Source organism: Gastrolobium bilobum, unplaced genomic scaffold, assembly GCF_033153095.1.
Source record: "Gastrolobium bilobum isolate Gb01-03AN ecotype WA unplaced genomic scaffold, APGP_CSIRO_Gbil_v1 utg1090, whole genome shotgun sequence".
NCBI classification, from domain to species: domain Eukaryota; kingdom Viridiplantae; phylum Streptophyta; class Magnoliopsida; order Fabales; family Fabaceae; genus Gastrolobium; species Gastrolobium bilobum.
Window position 1 is genome coordinate 442,740 of NW_026899797.1, and position 17,870 is coordinate 460,609.

Sequence of the window (17,870 nt, forward strand, 5' to 3'; positions counted from 1 at the left end):
AACAAAATTTTATCTTCATAGAGCTTCATATCTCATTGCCCAAAAAAAAACTATATTATAGTTTACTAATGCTTTTGTATTTAAAAAAAAAAAAGAATTACAAAGTCAATATATACAAAAGATGTTATTTGCACAAAAATCATGAAATAAATTTTAGGATTTTCAAAAAACCAAAAACCGATCCAATCCAAACCGAAAAAAATTGGATTGGATCAGATCGGATTTGAAAAAAAATACAAACCGAATAGATGATTATATGATCAAACCGAAGGGATTGGATCAGATGATTTTTTTTTCCAAAATCGATCCAATCTAGACCGCGAACACCCCTACGCCTAACTGAGGCGTGACTGGTGACGCCCAATCCGGGCATGACACACTGCAATACACGCGTAAATAGTTTCAAAACAGCAATAAATTCATAATGTTTTATTTAAATTGCAATTAATTAATTTTTTTGCCAGAGAATCACTCATTAGTGGAAGATATTATGCAATGCACACAATTTGATGCAACACACAAAAAAGTGAATAAGACCCGTTAAAAAGAAAGAAAGAAAAAAATAATTTCATCCATTTTTTATATGTTAGATGAGATAAAATATATGAGAAACATACTTCCCTTATAATGGAAATTATGAATACACCAGATAAAGAATCCAATCCATCAATTCATTACAACATGAACATCGATTAAATAAGTTGTAAATTATTTTAGACGAAATAAATATGTAAATCTATTAATTTTTAATTTAAAAAAAATAAAAATTCTTAAACTTTGATTTAAACTTCTATATTTAATTTCAAGAGAATAATAATTCAATTTGAAAAAGTATTACCATAAAATAAAGAGGTAGGTTATAATTAAGGTTTACGATTTTTTTTCTTCTTTTAATTATGGTTGATTTAATTTTAATTCAATAATATTAGTAACAATTATAAAAAGTTATATTGAAAGATTCTATGTATAAAATAAAGGAAATAATTCATCGATGTCCCTCTGGTTTGTTTCAGAATTACCGATATTTCTGTGGTTTTTTTCTATCACATATGTCTTTGTGCTTTGTAAAAAATAAAAAAACCGCATAGGCATATGTGATAAAAAACATACCCTTTTGCAAACCAACCACGTGAGCACATGTGATAAAAAAAAATCGACATGAATCTAAGTGATTCTGAAGCAAATGTTAACCTTTCCCAAAGATAAAATATATTCCAATTTAAGAGTTGATTATTGCCCCGCGGCTAAGCGTGCGGTGTGTTGACTTTTGGAGTTAGAACCTCAAACTCGAAGATTGAAGACATAAAGTTCCAGAGTTCCACTGGGCATCAAAACTCTGAAGTGAAGGGTCAAGGGAAGCACATACATAGTGAGTGCATGTGAAAAATGGGGAAGGTGACATTTCCGTTTGTGGGAATGATAATAGCAGAGTGTGCTCAAGTTGGGTTAATCATATTGAGCAAACAAGTGATGTCACAAGGGATGACAAGTTTCATCTTCATCTTCTATTCCAACACAATCGCTGCCCTTGTTCTTCTTCCTTGTTCCTTCCTAATTCATACGTCTCAACAACGTCCTCCAATCATGTTTTCCACCCTTTGTGGATTCTTCTTACTTGGACTTCTCGGGCAAGTTCATTCTTCCTTATATTCCATATTACACATGTGCAAATTCTAAATCGTGGACATCTCTCCGACCACATTAAATTGTGAATTATAATACCATGATTCTGTTTTTTTTTTTTTTTTCCTTTTAAATTCTAAAAAATGTTTATTTTCAGTTATTTGACGCAGGTTTTTGGATATGCTGGGATTTACTTCAGCTCAGCTACACTTAGCACAGCCATGCTCAACCTTATTCCTGGTTTTACCTTCATACTTGCCGTTGTTTTTAGGTTGTTCCTAAATCCTACTTGTTGCTAATGGCATAACCTTATCAATTATCTATGGTCAGCATTAACTATAACTTCATATTCCCCCTTTCAAAATATATGTCCTTTTAGAGAGAAATTTTTGTTTCACTTTAACTGTCACTTTAGAAAAACAATAAGATATTATTTATTTATTTTTTCTCTAATTTTATCCTTATCTCTTGGTATATCCACTGAGTAAAATGAGACAGAGCATTCATGGAATGGGAGGTTAATTTAGTTAAGTTTCTTTTAAAATTGAGAGTATGTGATGGCTTTCTTAATTCTTATGCAAAAACCTTGATAGACTGATATTTTGAAATGGATGAAGTACTTAATATATTTTTTTAGTTTGTTTCTTGCATGTTGTTTTATACTGTTCTGGTCAGTTCGAAAATATGCTGCCATTAATTGTGATATGAGAAAGCACTAGCAGGATGTATGTCATGTATGGGACATTGTCAAGTTCAATGTAATATCAGGGCTGCCGATTGCCTTGCTTGGCATATTACAACAATGTAAAGATTATGTTCCCTCTAATTGCTGAGTGTAGGTGAACTGAATCGGACCATGGAGTTTCGATCAAAACATTCATTCTGTAGATATTAGGTTTAGCTATCTATTGAAAATAGCTAGTGAATTTATGAGTCTTAATTTGTTTGTATACAATTGCATTATCGTGCATGTTTCTTAAATGAGTAATTTTTTTTTATTATACTTACACCCATTCTTTGGATTCAGATTACCATAATATATCATATTTAAGTTTTACAGTTCATTTGGTAAAGCTATTTGCCTATTTGAATATGAAACCCAACATGACTAGAATAGCATAAAACCATCAATTGGACTATCTTTAAGTGGTTAGCTTCAGGAGTAGGCTGGTGATTCCATTTTGGTTCTTCTGTGTAAGTGTAACTTCAGTCGCGACCATTAAGTTTCTTATTACTTGTTAATATTAGGCACAACATATAGAAAAATTATCAGTGTGGACTTTTCCTTCTACAGTTCTCTGATATAAAAAGGATTATTTACATGAAACTAAGTATTGGCAGTCTGATATCTCTGAGATTGACTTGTAGTTTGTATTTTGAGAAATTTCTGTTCCCTTCAGTTGACCTGGAACTCTCTTACTGAGCACCCTGGTTAGTGGCCAACATCCTATTAGGGGTGAATAAAGAGGAAATTTAAGCTTATGGAACCTTCTAGTTTTGCTCTAACACTTATGTATTCTTGTGATTAATAAATATTGTTTTGTTAATGAATAATGAATTGTAACTCCATGCCTTGTGGTGGCTTTTCTTCTGTTGTGCATTCAAGACATTGTGAGGTTATCACTACTTTTTTACCCCTTATAAAGGATTGATGGCATTACCACCTCATGGAGATGGAAGAAGTATTTTGTTGGATTTACAGATGAAATTAATGGTTCATGTTAAATTACAATCTATCTTGAGTGATAGTTGCGCAGTAGTTCTTTATGTCACTAATATTTCTCCATCTGTTTCTTTACTTATTTCCTTTTATAACTCCATTGAATCAAATGATATAGTCATGCCATTTTTATAGGATGAACTTTTAAAGTCTTTATCCTTTAGTTTTGTCTCTCCGTTGATGCGTACACTGCAAGCCCATATGTAATTTGTAAGAGTTAACTGGCATATAACATCTACAAGTCTCCATCATTTGCTTATTTGGGTTTGCAATGAAGTCGAATTAAATTATCTTGTTTCACTTTGAAGAGAATTGATCTGAATGAACAGTGGTATTCTCAAGACAAGAGCTCTATTGAGCCCATTACAACATTAAATTGCTTTGACCTAAACTCTCTCATATACTGCTTTGGTGAGGCCAAACATCAAATTGTGAGGAGCTATTAGCACTTAAAGTCATAATTCTTGTATTACTTAATTATCTAAAATTGTATCCATAAAATAAAGTTGATACATATCTTATGTTGTAAATGAAAGATAAATGTACACACATTGCGCTAATTGTTGGCATTAATAAAATTTCTTGAGGTTAAAATTAATCTTAAATGTTTGTCAATCAGTGAAATAGTTATACTGCAGATTCATGTCTATGAGATTTTGTTTCTCTATTTTCATAAAACTGACTCCGACTAAAGAATGACAATTAATCATGTTTTGTCTTGATAATGAAAAATATTCCATTTTGGAATTCAGACCCCTGATGGAAACACAATTACATTGTGATTCTGCACTTATCTAAACATATTTCTTGATCACATGATGAATTGGTAAATCTTTTGCCATTCTTTAAGATAAAAGTAACTCTGGGTTTTGAGGGCTTTCGTATTGTTTTTGTGTGTGTGTATCTTTTTTAATATAAAAGACTCACCAAATATGCACTTTAGTTCATTATAGAGCAAAAGTAATAGTTGTTCTTTCAATCAATTGTTCCCTGATGTAGATTGGTCTAAACTTATTTCTCTTTCTGGTTGCAGAATGGAACAATTAAATTGGAGAAGCTCTAGCAGCCTAGCTAAATCATTGGGAACAATAGTATCGATTGCTGGTGCATTTGTTGTGACTTTGTACAAGGGCCCTACACTTCTGATGGGACTATCACCTCTAAACTCATTTCAGCAGCTAGTTTTCTCACAAGATTCTAATTGGGTACTGGGAGGATTATTTCTTGCAGCTTCTTGTGTGACGGCTTCAGCATTTATTATTGTACAGGTGAAATTGTCAAGTAGTAATAGAGCTTTTCACGATCTGTGATTTCTACTTGCATGGTGTAAATACTATAGTGGTTAATTATAATTGGCAATATTTCAGGCTTCCATTCTTAAGAAATATCCAGCAGAGTTGATTGTTGTATTCTTTTATTGTTTCTTTGTGGCCATTCAATCTGCTGTGACCTGTTTGGTTGTGGAAAGAGACATCAGTGCTTGGAGCTTGGAACCTAAGTTAAGGTTGCTTGCAGTTTTATACTCGGTAATCAAAATGTACATTAAGTAGATTAAAGTACAACCAGTAACTACTGCATTATATCTTTGCCTAGATGTCTAAAACATAAGCTGTAAACATTTACAGGGAGTCTTTGGATCTGCATTTCAAGTTGGTGTTACTTCTTGGTGTTTGCACCAGACAGGACCTGTTTTTGTTTCCATGTTCAAGCCCTTAGGAATTGTCATTTCGGCGGTCGTAGGTGTTATCTTCCTCGGGGATGCGTTCTATTTTGGAAGGTAGGTTGTGTGTCTCTCTTCTAGATTGTGTTTTGTTGTACTGTTGAGTTTATTTCATCCAACAGAAACTCATTGTTGTCTCTCAATGCAGCCTGGTTGGTGCTATTGTGATTGTTGTTGGGTTTTATTCAGTATTGTGGGGGAAAGCCAAAGATATTGAAGATGTTGGAATGGGAAGCTCGGAATCAAGGAGAAAACAGACCCCTCTTTTGAAGGAAAACAGCAGTGAAGAGATATAAAGGCATATAAGTTCATTTAAAAGGATGCTACAATTGTTGCCAGAGAAAGATGGCATGTGAGTTGTAACATATTTTCGTACCAAATCTGGAAGAAGAACAATTGTTGTAATATACAAGTTTGTGGAACAATCATTTCCCATTGTTGAAGCAGACCACCCTTGTCTATGGTCCAGAAAGGAGGACCAAGTTTTCTTTCCTCTTAATTAGGCCACTCTGAACGTTTCTCTCATATCTCCAATGGAGAGTTCTATGCAAGAAATTTCCTTGTACTTATAGCTAGGGACTTGCACAAGAGATGCAACACGATCAGAGATGTGAATACACTAAACATTGAAGAAAATTGTGATAAATTGTTAATCATAATTGTCTAGTTTTGCTCAGTGCTTATTGACCATGTTGATATTCATAACTCATAAGCATTGGCACACCCATTTTACAAAACAGTTCAATGACTCCTCTCATTTTCTTTATGATAAGAAAGTAAACTCCTCTGGTAGATCATTTTATCTTGACATTGGTCAATGGATATTGAAGAACGAGTGCTTGCTTAGGTATGCAGATTGTGATAGTTCCAATTATCTACTAGCACAAAAAGGAGAGAGAGAAAAAGTTATACGCTAACTAGTTTCAGAATTTGCGTTCAAATTACTTTGCTTTGAAGCAAACAAAAACTATTTTTTAGGAGAATGACCAGAAAGGTAGGTGTGCTTATAAAGTCGGACACTTTGATTTTGATTAATCATTTATTAAACTGATATAGCCAACGATTAATCAATACTTAATTATTTAATTAATTGGACACGCGAACTAAAACGTTTTGTTTTATAAGCATGCGGATTGCGGACCTTTTCCATCATTCTCCCCCATTTTTTTTTAACAAAAGTCGAAGTGATATTTTCTATTTTTCCTTTTTCTACTTCAAGCGAAAGAAACTTACCAATTATTGATTTAAAAATTTTCCGAGGTCGTTTGATTATGAGTTCTAACTTGCAATAATGAGGAGGCAAAGAAAAGTAACTATTTTTTTTTAATTGAAGTGGAAATCAGATAGTAATCATAGTAATACTATAAGTCCAATCTACTAACTCCATTGAAGTAGGTTGATGTGGTTTGTTTATATCAAGATAAAAGCTTATAAGTGCATTATAAAAGTTTAAAAGTCAATAGGATTAATTTAGCGATGAGGGATTTAGGAGTCATAGGTTTGAATCTCAGTGTCACTATTGTATATACATAAAAAAAAATATTAATTTAATAGCATAGACCATACCGAGTCGTTCCTCCCCAAAAATATATTTTATGGGAGTCGAATCTAAATTTTTTCTCCGCCTACTCAACTTGTGTTACCAACTGAGCTATAACCATTGAGTGCATAGACACATTATTAGATGCTCTAATTTTATCACAAAGCCATTTTTTTTAGAAAAACATTATGTAAATGTCCACTCTCATGGAATCGAATGGTATAAATATTTATGTGGTTCTTCTTGTTAGTAGCTATGCAATAGGATGCTTTTTCATTATTTAAACTCTCACTCAGTTGCCCCACTTAACCCCAATTTATATCCATCGACCAATTTTACTTTTTTTTTTTAAATAAAAAAGTTCAAAACTTTGGTGCTAGCACAATGTCGAAATTAATTATATAAATATTTTTATGGTTCTTTTTGTTAGTAGCTATGCAATAGGATGCTTTTTCTTTATTTAAACTCTCACTCAATTGCCCCAGTTAACCTAATTTTATACCTGTTGACCAAATTTTTTTTTAAAAAAAAGTTCAAAACATTATTGCTAGCACATTGTCCATATTAATGTATATAAAAAAAGTTTGTGAGTTGCTCTGATACTTGAGAGTTGAGACTAAAATTTCTGTCTTCAATTTTTTTAAATCTAAGAATTAGAAAAATAAAAATAAATAAAACCAGTGCTCTCCTGTTAACAGCCTTTCAAAATTCGAAGGACCAACATCAACTATGCAATGGGCTCAATTTGCTAGTTTCCTTGAACATTCTATTGACTCTGTCAACCTGATTACTTATTGGGCTTGGATAATAAGCCCACCGAATTGACAATTGAATGAGCACAACAACCAGGTTGAAATTGATCCATCTCGATTTTGACAAAACTGGGAACATTCACTAAAAAAAATATAAAAATAAAAAAAAATCTATAGGAAAACATTTTCTTCAGATTCTAATGAAGTCATGCTTAACTACACGCAAATGGGTAGGTTATATCAGTAACACTAAAAAATTCCTCTAATGGTAGGGCCACAAAAAATGTCTGCCACTAATGCATGCGCAAACTTACTAGAAAGCTTGCACTTATTGGCTCAGAATTATTCATATATTATTCTATGATTAATTAACTTTATAAGACTGCATAATAAGCCAAACTGTAACCAACAATAGCACATATATACAAATTTTCTCCCCCTCTAATGGTTAAGTAAAAAAGATGCCAAATTAAGACCAAAAAGAAAAGTGAACAAATAAATAAAGAACATGTTCACAAGAACTAACCAAAAAAAGCAAAAAAAAATAAAAATAAAAAATTTAAAACTATCTAAGACGTCATCTTTAGTCCATTGTTTAAGAATTTGGGACACCCGAGTTGCTACTTCTCCTCCTAAGTAGCTTCCCCATCCCGTGAAGGGTTATCCACATGCATGGCCCCCACTTCACTTCCATTCCCATTTGGTTCTTATATTTGGAGCATAAACAAGCTTTTCAATTCAAGCTCAATACAGAGAGGGTCTAATTGTATTTCTTAGTGCGTGTGGAAGCTCCAACTTTGGACACACACATATCAGATACTCAAAGTGTCTCTGTAGCTATATATACATATATAATAAGGAAGAGACTGCTATTTATACCACCACTAACATATTAGCACTTTCTAAATGAGAGCAAAAGAAGGAAAATTCAATAGGTTAAGAATAATAAGATGTCGTATTCAAAAAAAAAAAAAGAATAATAAGATGTCTGAAGTGCTGCCTTTCATAGTCATGGTGATTATAGAAGGCTGCACCATAGGTAGGACTCACCATTTTTGCAAAAACTGCAATAACTAACGGAATGAGCCCATTTGTGCTCATTGTTTATACCAATGCTCTGGCCACTATAATACTGTTTCGTTGTTCCTTTTTTTTACACCACGAGGACAGGTCTCTTTCATTCTCTTTCCTTCTTCACGTGTGGTCAAATATGGGCATATTGGTGTTAAGTTGTAGTAAAAGGTCAAATTTTTTAACTAGTATAAAACTGGGACATATTTGTAACACCCCGTTCTAGAACCGATTTTTTATCATTACATACGGCATTAAGCGCAGTTACAATCACAAGATTGAATTAAAACACGGATAAACTTTTTCCTTTTTATTTATAAACGCTTTTGTTTAAAATCCGTTCCGTAGTTAAAATAATCCCCGTAATGTGATTATAACTTAAATTATAGGTAGACTTCCTGTTGGGAGTCTTATTTAGACCACAAAAGCTTAAAACTTACTTTTATTGTTCTTGAACACTAAACATCTATACTCTTTACTTATTTAAGAAATTTCTATACTAATTTTATGGTCCCCAATTTTCCAATATGTTATAGGATTTTTCATTAGCTACGCGTGGGTTCAAACCGCGCTCAAATCAGAGCACCGTAGCTCAAGTTATGAAATTTCTAAGAAAATGGATGCTGAAATCCCCAGGACCCCCACGCTCATAGCGTGAGAAGTCAGAGAGGTTAACGCTCATAGCGTGAGTCTCACGCTCATAGCGTCAAACCTACTGATGGTTGGCGCTCCTAGAGTGAACTTGACGATAATAGCGCCGCAGTTCTGGAGCAAGCACCAAAACAGGGCAATTTGACCTCCTTTTGTATTTCATCCATAACTTTCGTTATACTACTCCTATTTATGCAATCTTTGTCTCGTTGGAAAGCTAAGAAGAAGATCTATAACTTTCATTAAGACACAAGGGTCTAAATCTATCATACAAATCAACATGATAACATACTACATATTTATCAATCCATCAAGGTCTCAATTACATCGTTGTTCTTACAAATCTCATATACATGCCAAGGGACCTAGCTACAAAAGGAACATGATCAAAGCTATTTACCCAATACCACAAGGCATTTCCCAACACCATGATCATGCACTAAGTCCCCCAAAATACATAATGTGACCTCAAATATACAAACATATGTTGAGGGAAATGACATATACATCTAACAATCCTAGATGATATACAATCCCCAAAATGACATGCTATCATGTGTCATCTACTCAGGCCTTTTACCTCGTCCCGCATAATCCATGCTAGTACCTGAAATAGCATTCCCCAAACGGGGTGAGATAAAACTCAATAAACCCAGGGTTCTTGGAGAGCTCCTCCAACCCCAGAGTTCACTTCCTGCATGAAGGGTTAGTATCCACATGGCATGTACTACATCATATATCCAGAGACAATAACAGTAATGATTTAATTACAACATACTCATGCATTCAAATGGCCACAGAATTAAACAATCAAATCATCACACACGCTTCAGTTGCATCTTAGTCCTTTCCACTAAGCATACAACCTAGCCCCTAGTGCTTGTCCATTGGCCCTTTCTCCAATGACACAACAATACTATATGAATGCAAACATACCATAATACTAAAATTACCACTCAATCATTCATTCATTAACCATTACTTCCATAAAAGAAATGGTGGAACAACAAGATAGATTAACCTCCAAGATCCAAAGGTTTACCTCTAGATGCTTCCCCTCCCTTTGCAAGCTTTCTCTAGCTCACTTATCCACACCAACCTTCCTTGGTATGCCCGCTTGGCAATTCCTTCCAATCATCAATACACCCTATTCAAAGAGTGTAAAATCAATCAACATACATCCATGAATATCTCTATATTCATCAACAACATAGGCAATCCATGCTTCATCAATAAGCTTATGACTTACCAAACAACTAGCCTAATCAAGCTCCTTGGATTCCACCAATGCTTGATCACTCAATGTGGTCCACTTGCCTCAATCCTAGCAATAACATGGACACCATCAATCAACCAATCCAAGCTATGGCTCAACAATGCAAGAAACTCAATATTTCAAGCATGAATTTTTTTCCAACTTATTGAACATTAACCAATGACTATCTAAGTTCGTTTCCACCGTTTAATTATCATTCCTAACCACTTTAACAAAGGAATTTAGTCTCAATATCTCTCCAACATACCCTAATATTCATGCATTTTCATAAACTAAACCCTAACTATGGCTCAAACTCAAAATAACCAAATGAGCTAGAGTTCTTACCACAAACACAACCCCAATGATCCAATGAATGAGCTCCAAGCCACAAGAATGGAAGACTCCACCTCAAGCTCCACCCATCCAAATTTTCGCCCCCTTTTACAAGCAATATCTCCTTCCACAATGGTTCCCACTCAAAACTAATATAGGGTCAAGGAAGAGGGGAACATTTGAAGTGGTTTTGACTTTGGAATGAGTTGATTTGGTTGAGAATCAAGAAAGTTAGGATCTTGGAGTTTTTCTCCCATGGTTTCAAACCCTCTCTCCCTCTCTCTCATTCTTTTCCACGATGAAGAAGGAATGAAGTAGGTGGGTGGGGGGGGGGGGGGGTTTGTGTTTTTACACTTAACTTAAGTTAAGTTATCTCATTCGGGTATTAGCGCATCTATCTATTTAACTATGTTCTCTTTCAAACTTTACCCAAAGGTCTGAAATATTTTTTTTGGAATATTTTTACTTTTACTTTTATATTTTGGGTACTTTTGCCTACACTCATTTATACCCCTTAATTCTCACTGACTGCACTTTTTACCCCAAAAGTGACCCTAATTAATTTAATTAGGCCTTTTACTTATTTCAACCCACTAATACATGCTAATTTACTTAATTACATGCAATTTACTATTTAATTAGGCTAGGGCTATTATAATATTGATAATATTTATGTTAAGAGTTCGCTTTTTCTACAATTACTGCAGATAAGTTATCTGTAATAAGCCCAATACGACGTCGTTTTGGGACAGAAATCATGGTGTTTTTGTAATTTTAATTTATTTCAGGGTTATTATAATCTTTATAATTATAATTTTCTAATCTTTGAATCCCAAAACGACGTTGTTTTGGAAGTAAATGCAGATAACTTATCTGTATTAATTGCAGAAATATTTTTCTGTTATTTTAATCAGGGACAAAAGGGTCAAAAACCCTATAATCAAAAACACCCGAAATTGTTGAAGTATATTTGAATTTGTTGATTTGTGTACATATATTGTCACATAGATAAAAATGCATCATGAGAAATTTTTAATTATAAAAAAATCAAAAAATTATGTTTTTTAATAAACGAATTATTAAGACATTATTATTCTTGTATTTTTGAATTACGTATTTGTATGAAAAATCCTTTTTTTTCATGACAAATGATCAAACACCCAAAATTGCTGAAGTATATTTGAGTTTGTTGATATATATACATACATTGTCACATGTATAAAAATGCATCATGAGAAATTTAGAATTATAAATAAAATCATAAAAAAATATATTACTTATTCATGTATTTTTGGATTACTTATTTGTATGTTGAATTAGTAATATTACTTAGTCACCTATGTTCAATGTTTATTTGATCCCTACTTAAAAAGTTTTTAGAAAATAAATAGATTTACTTTTACTGTACACGTAAAATTGATGATACAATGGTCTAATTTAATTTTTTTTCTTATTTATTTTTTAACCTTAATGTTTTACCAAGGTCTGGTGGTGCCAACAAAAGGTCTTGGCTTACCTTGCAATTGTCCGTTTCTGAACACATTGTAGATGGAATTTCATGCTTCAACAATTTCAACACTTATGCATGCCCATGATAAAGAATCTTCAATAGAAAAATCAACTCTAATAGATTAAAATGTACGTAATAAGAGTTATGTACGGACTAATTTTATACACATTTTATAACATTTTAGAAGACTTTTTTCAAATTAATAATGATAACATAATAGAATCAACAAGTTGCAAGTAAACAAACAATCTCAACTATTAATGTAATTTTGTTACAAGTTCAACCATTAAAAATACAAAATGCTTTTGTGCATGGTCCCTAATTTTTATTGTCCCAACTTAAATTCCACCGCCAAATAAATAATAACACATGTGATCGGAGCTAGAACCCTATTACAAAAACTCACATTTTATACATGTCAAAGATAGGGTAACGCAACAGTAAAACATAATTGTGTCACAGAATAAATAATTGTTTATCTTGTCAGTTTTTTATTATGAATATACTTAATTGAATTTTTTTGTCATATTTACGAATGGAATAAAGAAAAATTTATTATAAATATTTCTTTTGTTTTCTTTTTTGTGATATAAAAAAGATTTTGTAATCTATTTGAATATATAAAAAATTTAAATATTTATTTTGTCTCTTGACTTAATATTTTGTTTTTTGAAAACATTCAATTATTTTTTATACTTATATAATGAATTATCCATAAAATAAAGACGATAGGTAAAATAAACGCTCAATAAAGAATGTAAATGTTTTAAAACTTCCACCGCTGCAATTCGATTCCTTCCAATATATATAACACATGTCATCATATTATATTATTAACTTGCTTTTTTCTCTCTCATTATATTTATGATGTCATAACTATCAAGGTATAATGGAACCTACTTTTGGTTGTATAGTATTAGGATGCAATTTTCAATCCCTTTGATATCCAATCCAGATGTCATTACAAATTACAATCCTTCTAGAAATGCTTATCCTACAATTAACTGCATAAATTAATGATAATTTTTTTAAGAAAAATAAATAATTATTTTGTATCTTTCTATATTTTAAGAGTTATTCACGTATATTTTAATAGTTTAAAGTTTGAATTCATTAATTGCACCATAATTGAGATTTATGAAAGGATAAATCTTTTCCCATCATGGGAAAAAGAGTGTATCCTTTTAAACTAGGGTGTGATTGGACCTTTGACAATATTTTTATTATGTGATTGGATCTTTGACTATGTTTTTATTATGGGAAAAATGTGTGTCCTTATAAAGGACACAAACTTAGGTCCTTTTAAGAGAGAGATAAAGACAAAGAGGTGTGATCCACACATTTATTTTTTTCAATGGGACCCACACCTCTTTGTGCCTATCTCTTTCTTAAAATGACCTAAGTTTGTTTCATTTAAAAGGACATACACTTTTCTCATAATAAAAACATGGTCAAAGGTCAAATCACACCCCTAGCTTAAAATTCAAAATTATTAATTACATCATAATTGAGATTTATGAGAAGTTGGATGTTGAACAATAAGTACGTTACTTTTAGCCTTTAAATAAATCAAAACCAAAGAATTATTACATTAACTTTTCTCTCTGCAGGCTCAATTAAAAATTTGGAATCTTGGTCTTGGATAAACACCTCCAATCTTGGTTTGCACACACAAGAGCTTCAGCTTACCAAAAATCATGGATATCAATTTTCAAGCAAAATCCATCTCCCCAATACCACTCTTTGTTGTTTCTCTGTTGATCTTTTTCTTAATGCCATCAACCTCTTCCCAAAACACCACTGCATACGATGTCCTTCAACAATACAACTTTCCAATTGGGATTCTTCCCCAAGACGCGGTTGGCTACAAATTGGACAACTCCACCGGCAAATTCGAAGTGTACCTAAATAATACTTGCTCGTTTAAAATTCAGTCTCACAAGTTGAAGTATAAGTCCACCATATCGGGTGACATCACGGAGGACAAGATCTCCAACTTAGATGGAGTTCAAACGAAGGTGCTTTTTCTATGGGTAAAAATTAGGTCAGTCACTCGCCAAGACAACGAGCTCCAATTCTCAGTTGGAGTTGCTTCTGCACATTTTCCTGTCAGTAATTTCAATGAAAGCCCGACTTGTTATAGTGATTTTGACAATGTCAAAGGGATTGGAAATCATGTGAACAAGTCCCCTAATTTTATTCTATCTTAATTTTTGGAGGGCGTGCGTATAAAGGTCTCTAATCGACATAAGATACGTAAAGTGGAGTTGTAATAGTAAATAAGATTCTTATGGTAATAATATGGTACCTTTTTAACATGTTATGATATATATATATATATATATATATATATATATATATATATATATATATTGTATACTTCTTGGTTAAAGAGAATGGTCAACAAATTAACTAATTGAGATGTAAAGTATGTTAAAAATTTAATTTACCCTTATTTTAATGATTTAATATGACATATGAACTAAAATAATTTAATTTTAAAAGTTGTTTAATCACTACAAAATATACATTGTTTGTGATGACAAAAATTATCATTAAAAGATATAAAAAAATTTCACTAAGGTATTTATGTGACAATTTTTTTCTTTGCCAACATTCATCACTAATACTGACATCATGATTAAATCAATGACGATATTTCAAGACGACGCTAAAAGAAATATTTATTGTGACGAAAAAAAGCGTCACAAATATTTGTCCCTAACACTTTTCTTATAATAGTAGTGATAAGTTTTTCACTAATATTGATATTAAATATTTGTGAATAATTTTAGACATAAATGCTTCAAATTATTATTGATGAATTATTTGTCACTAGTAACAAAATAATGATTGATAAGTTTTATAGTTGTTAATATTATGATATAATATTAATCAGAAGTTAAAATTTTGTTACTATTATTTTTTTTACGTATTTAAAATTTTATATCAGTGATGATCTTATTGCGTGAAAATAATTTATTGATTAAAAATTTATATTAGTGACGAATTATTTGTGATAGATATATATTTGTCACTATTAATGAAATTATGGTGACAATTTATCATTTTGTCACAATTAAAAATAATAATAGTAACAAAATAAAATTTAGTTGCAAATAATATTAGTGACAAATTATATATTCGTCACTCAATTTTTATCACAAATAATCAAATTTCTTGTAGTGAATAATCTAATATACTTTTAAAACTATTTATTAAAATGCATGTAACCCAACATTACGAAAAAGATAAAAAATAATTATTTTGTATCTTTCTATATTTTAAGAGTTATTTAGATATATTTTAAGGGAGCATTTAATCTCATGTTGTAGGAGATACTTCTCTCATGTCATAGATCCAACATATGGTAGGTCCCACCATGTGTTAAAATAAATAAATAAATAAATAAAAATGCACGCTTATTGATGTAACTACAACATAATATAACTCTCTCCTATTACATGAGAGAATAATTTCCCATATTTTAATAATTTAAAGTTTGAATTCATTAATTGCACCATAATTGAGATTTATGAAAGGATAAATCTTTCCCCATTATGGGAAAAAGAGTTTATCCTTTTAAACTAGGGGTGTGATTGGACCTTTGACATTGTTTTTATTATGTGATTGGATCTTTCACTATGTTTTTATTATAGGTAAAATGTGTGTCCTTACAAAAGACACAAACTTAAGTTCTTTTAAGAGAGAGATAAAAACTGTAACACCTCGTAGTACTCCGATTGTTAACATACATAATATTTAGCTACACAGAAGACTTTATTAAATAATTAATAAAACGTCTTGTAAAAATACGAATAAACTTTTTCCAAAACATTTTCAAAAGCGTTTACCTGATATATTACATTAGCGTACTTTAACATTGTTTATCTACTAACTTATTGTCCGAAAAAACAGTAGTTATACTGTCCGTGAGACTCCTTCAGAAATGACACTTCTAGTCGTATCTTGGTCAATGGCTACTAGATGTTGCTAGCTACCACCGTGATGTTGTTTGCATGGTGGATTTATTTTAGTTCTGATTTTCATCATTTTCTTCTTTGCACAGAAAGAAGTTTCCACCTCTTACTTTCTCTTTGTTCATGCGATTCTTGATCCTGGGTTTTACAGTGTATATAAACTCTCTCTTGCTCTACCTATTGAGGGTCTTTGAGTAATTGAATGAAATTTGTGTCCTTAAAATATAGTAGGCCTTACACTCTCCCTATTCGTATTTGTAACTTTCTATTTCATTGATGGGTTTTGTAGGATAACCAAGACTCAGACCTTTTCATTCTTGGGTCTAAGCTATAGTTCACCAATACTAGTATGTGCCATGGGCCACTTGATCCCAACGTTTAATTTCATGCTCTCTGTCATTCTCAGGTTCCCCAAAACTTTCAGTGATTTGCTTGTTTATATCTCTTTATTTTGACCAAGAATGTTACATTTTCCATGTACACAATTTTTCATTATAAGATATACCTAATGAATCAATTTAATTGATACTGTTTTTTTAAAGGAAGACGCAGTTAAATTTGAAAAGCTATGATATCCAAGTCCAAGTGATTGGTATCTTGGTATCAATAATGGGAGCAGTGTTAGCTGAATTGTTCAAAGGCCCACTTAGAAGACCCTCTTCTCACCACCTTCAACACACTAAGCAACTTTTTGCCTTCTCCTCTACACCAGAATTTTGGGGTCTTGGTGGCATTTTGCTTGCTGCAGCTTCCTTCTCAACTGCACTTTGGAACTTTATCTGGGTACTTTTATTTTTATTTTTCTTTGAGCCCTTTTTCATATTAAATTTTCCTTTTTGAATCTTTGTGGTGATTCAAGTTTGTCCTTTTCTTTTCACACAAAAAGAAGGAAACTGCTAAGCAATATACTCAACCAATGAAGGTTGTTTCTTATTATAGCTTACTTGGGACAATCCTTAGTGCATTAATATCGTGGATAATAGAGAGGGACGCAAATGCTTGGAATCTAAAGCATAACATGGAGCTCATTCTCATTGTTCTAACTGTAAGTATCAACATATACTTGAATATCATTTCTGATATATATAATTAAATAACGGCAAAACATGCATATGCTGATCAGAAATATGCAATGCTATAGGCATTATTTGGGGGTGTGATTCGTCCCAATGTTCAAGTTTGGTTGAGTCGCATGAAGGGTCCATTATATGTTCCACTGTTCAAGCCCTTTAGTATTGCCTTTGCCACCACTTTTGGAGTTTGCTTCTTTCCTAACAGCCTTCATTATGGAAGGTACTTGGATTTTAGACCACAAATTAATATTTTTATATATCGTGTTTTTAAAGTAATTATGCATAAGAATTCGGGTTCACTTGATTTGTCTGTATCTCCTAAATAATATTTTTTATTTGCCAAAAAAAAAAAAAAACATTGTGCAGTGTGATGGGAGCGACTATAATTGGAATGGAGTATTATACAATAATGTATGGACTAATCAAAGGAGGAGATGAAGAAGAGAAAAGCTATGATGAAAGCTCAGATTCTTTGGACAAGAAGATACCTCTTTTGCAAGAAAAGATGGAAGTGTAAATAAAGGCCATCGAGGCAGGGGAAGTTGCCAATTATTCAGAAGCTTCCTGTATATTCTCTTGTACAAAAGGAGCTACATATCGTTTCAAACTGATTGTGATACAAGGCTCTATCGTGTTGCA

The 17,870-nt window shown here is 32.1% G+C and overlaps 2 protein-coding genes across 2 annotated transcripts; both read left to right on the forward strand.

Moving 5' to 3' along the window:
- The first annotated feature begins 1,250 nt into the window (after positions 1-1,250).
- LOC133293563 (WAT1-related protein At3g28050-like) lies at positions 1,251-5,732 on the forward strand. The gene is made up of 6 exons (XM_061492154.1): positions 1,251-1,628; positions 1,781-1,894; positions 4,377-4,611; positions 4,711-4,869; positions 4,969-5,120; positions 5,212-5,732. Exons 1-6 carry the CDS (start codon positions 1,387-1,389, stop codon positions 5,357-5,359), a joined length of 1,050 nt encoding a protein of 349 aa, XP_061348138.1. The 5' UTR covers positions 1,251-1,386; the 3' UTR covers positions 5,360-5,732.
- A 2,607-nt stretch (positions 5,733-8,339) lies between these two features.
- LOC133293570 (WAT1-related protein At1g70260-like) lies at positions 8,340-17,850 on the forward strand. The gene is given in 7 exon segments (XM_061492161.1): positions 8,340-8,393; positions 8,395-8,525; positions 16,448-16,564; positions 16,701-16,941; positions 17,045-17,203; positions 17,300-17,451; positions 17,598-17,850. Coding segments are annotated over 7 exon segments (1,005 nt in total). The 3' UTR covers positions 17,749-17,850.
- Positions 17,851-17,870: the final 20 nt, after the last annotated feature.

What these genes read in the sequence shown, in the direction of transcription:
- LOC133293563 (XM_061492154.1), top strand. Translation starts at nt 1,387, where the DNA reads ATGGGGAAGGTGACATTTCCGTTTGTGGGAATGATAATAGCAGAGTGT. An exon ending in ATACTTGCCGTTGTTTTTAG is followed by an intron (nt 1,895 to 4,376) that starts GTTGTTCCTAAA and finishes TTCTGGTTGCAG; the next exon opens with AATGGAACAATTAAATTGGA. An exon ending in CAGCATTTATTATTGTACAG is followed by an intron (nt 4,612 to 4,710) that starts GTGAAATTGTCA and finishes GCAATATTTCAG; the next exon opens with GCTTCCATTCTTAAGAAATA.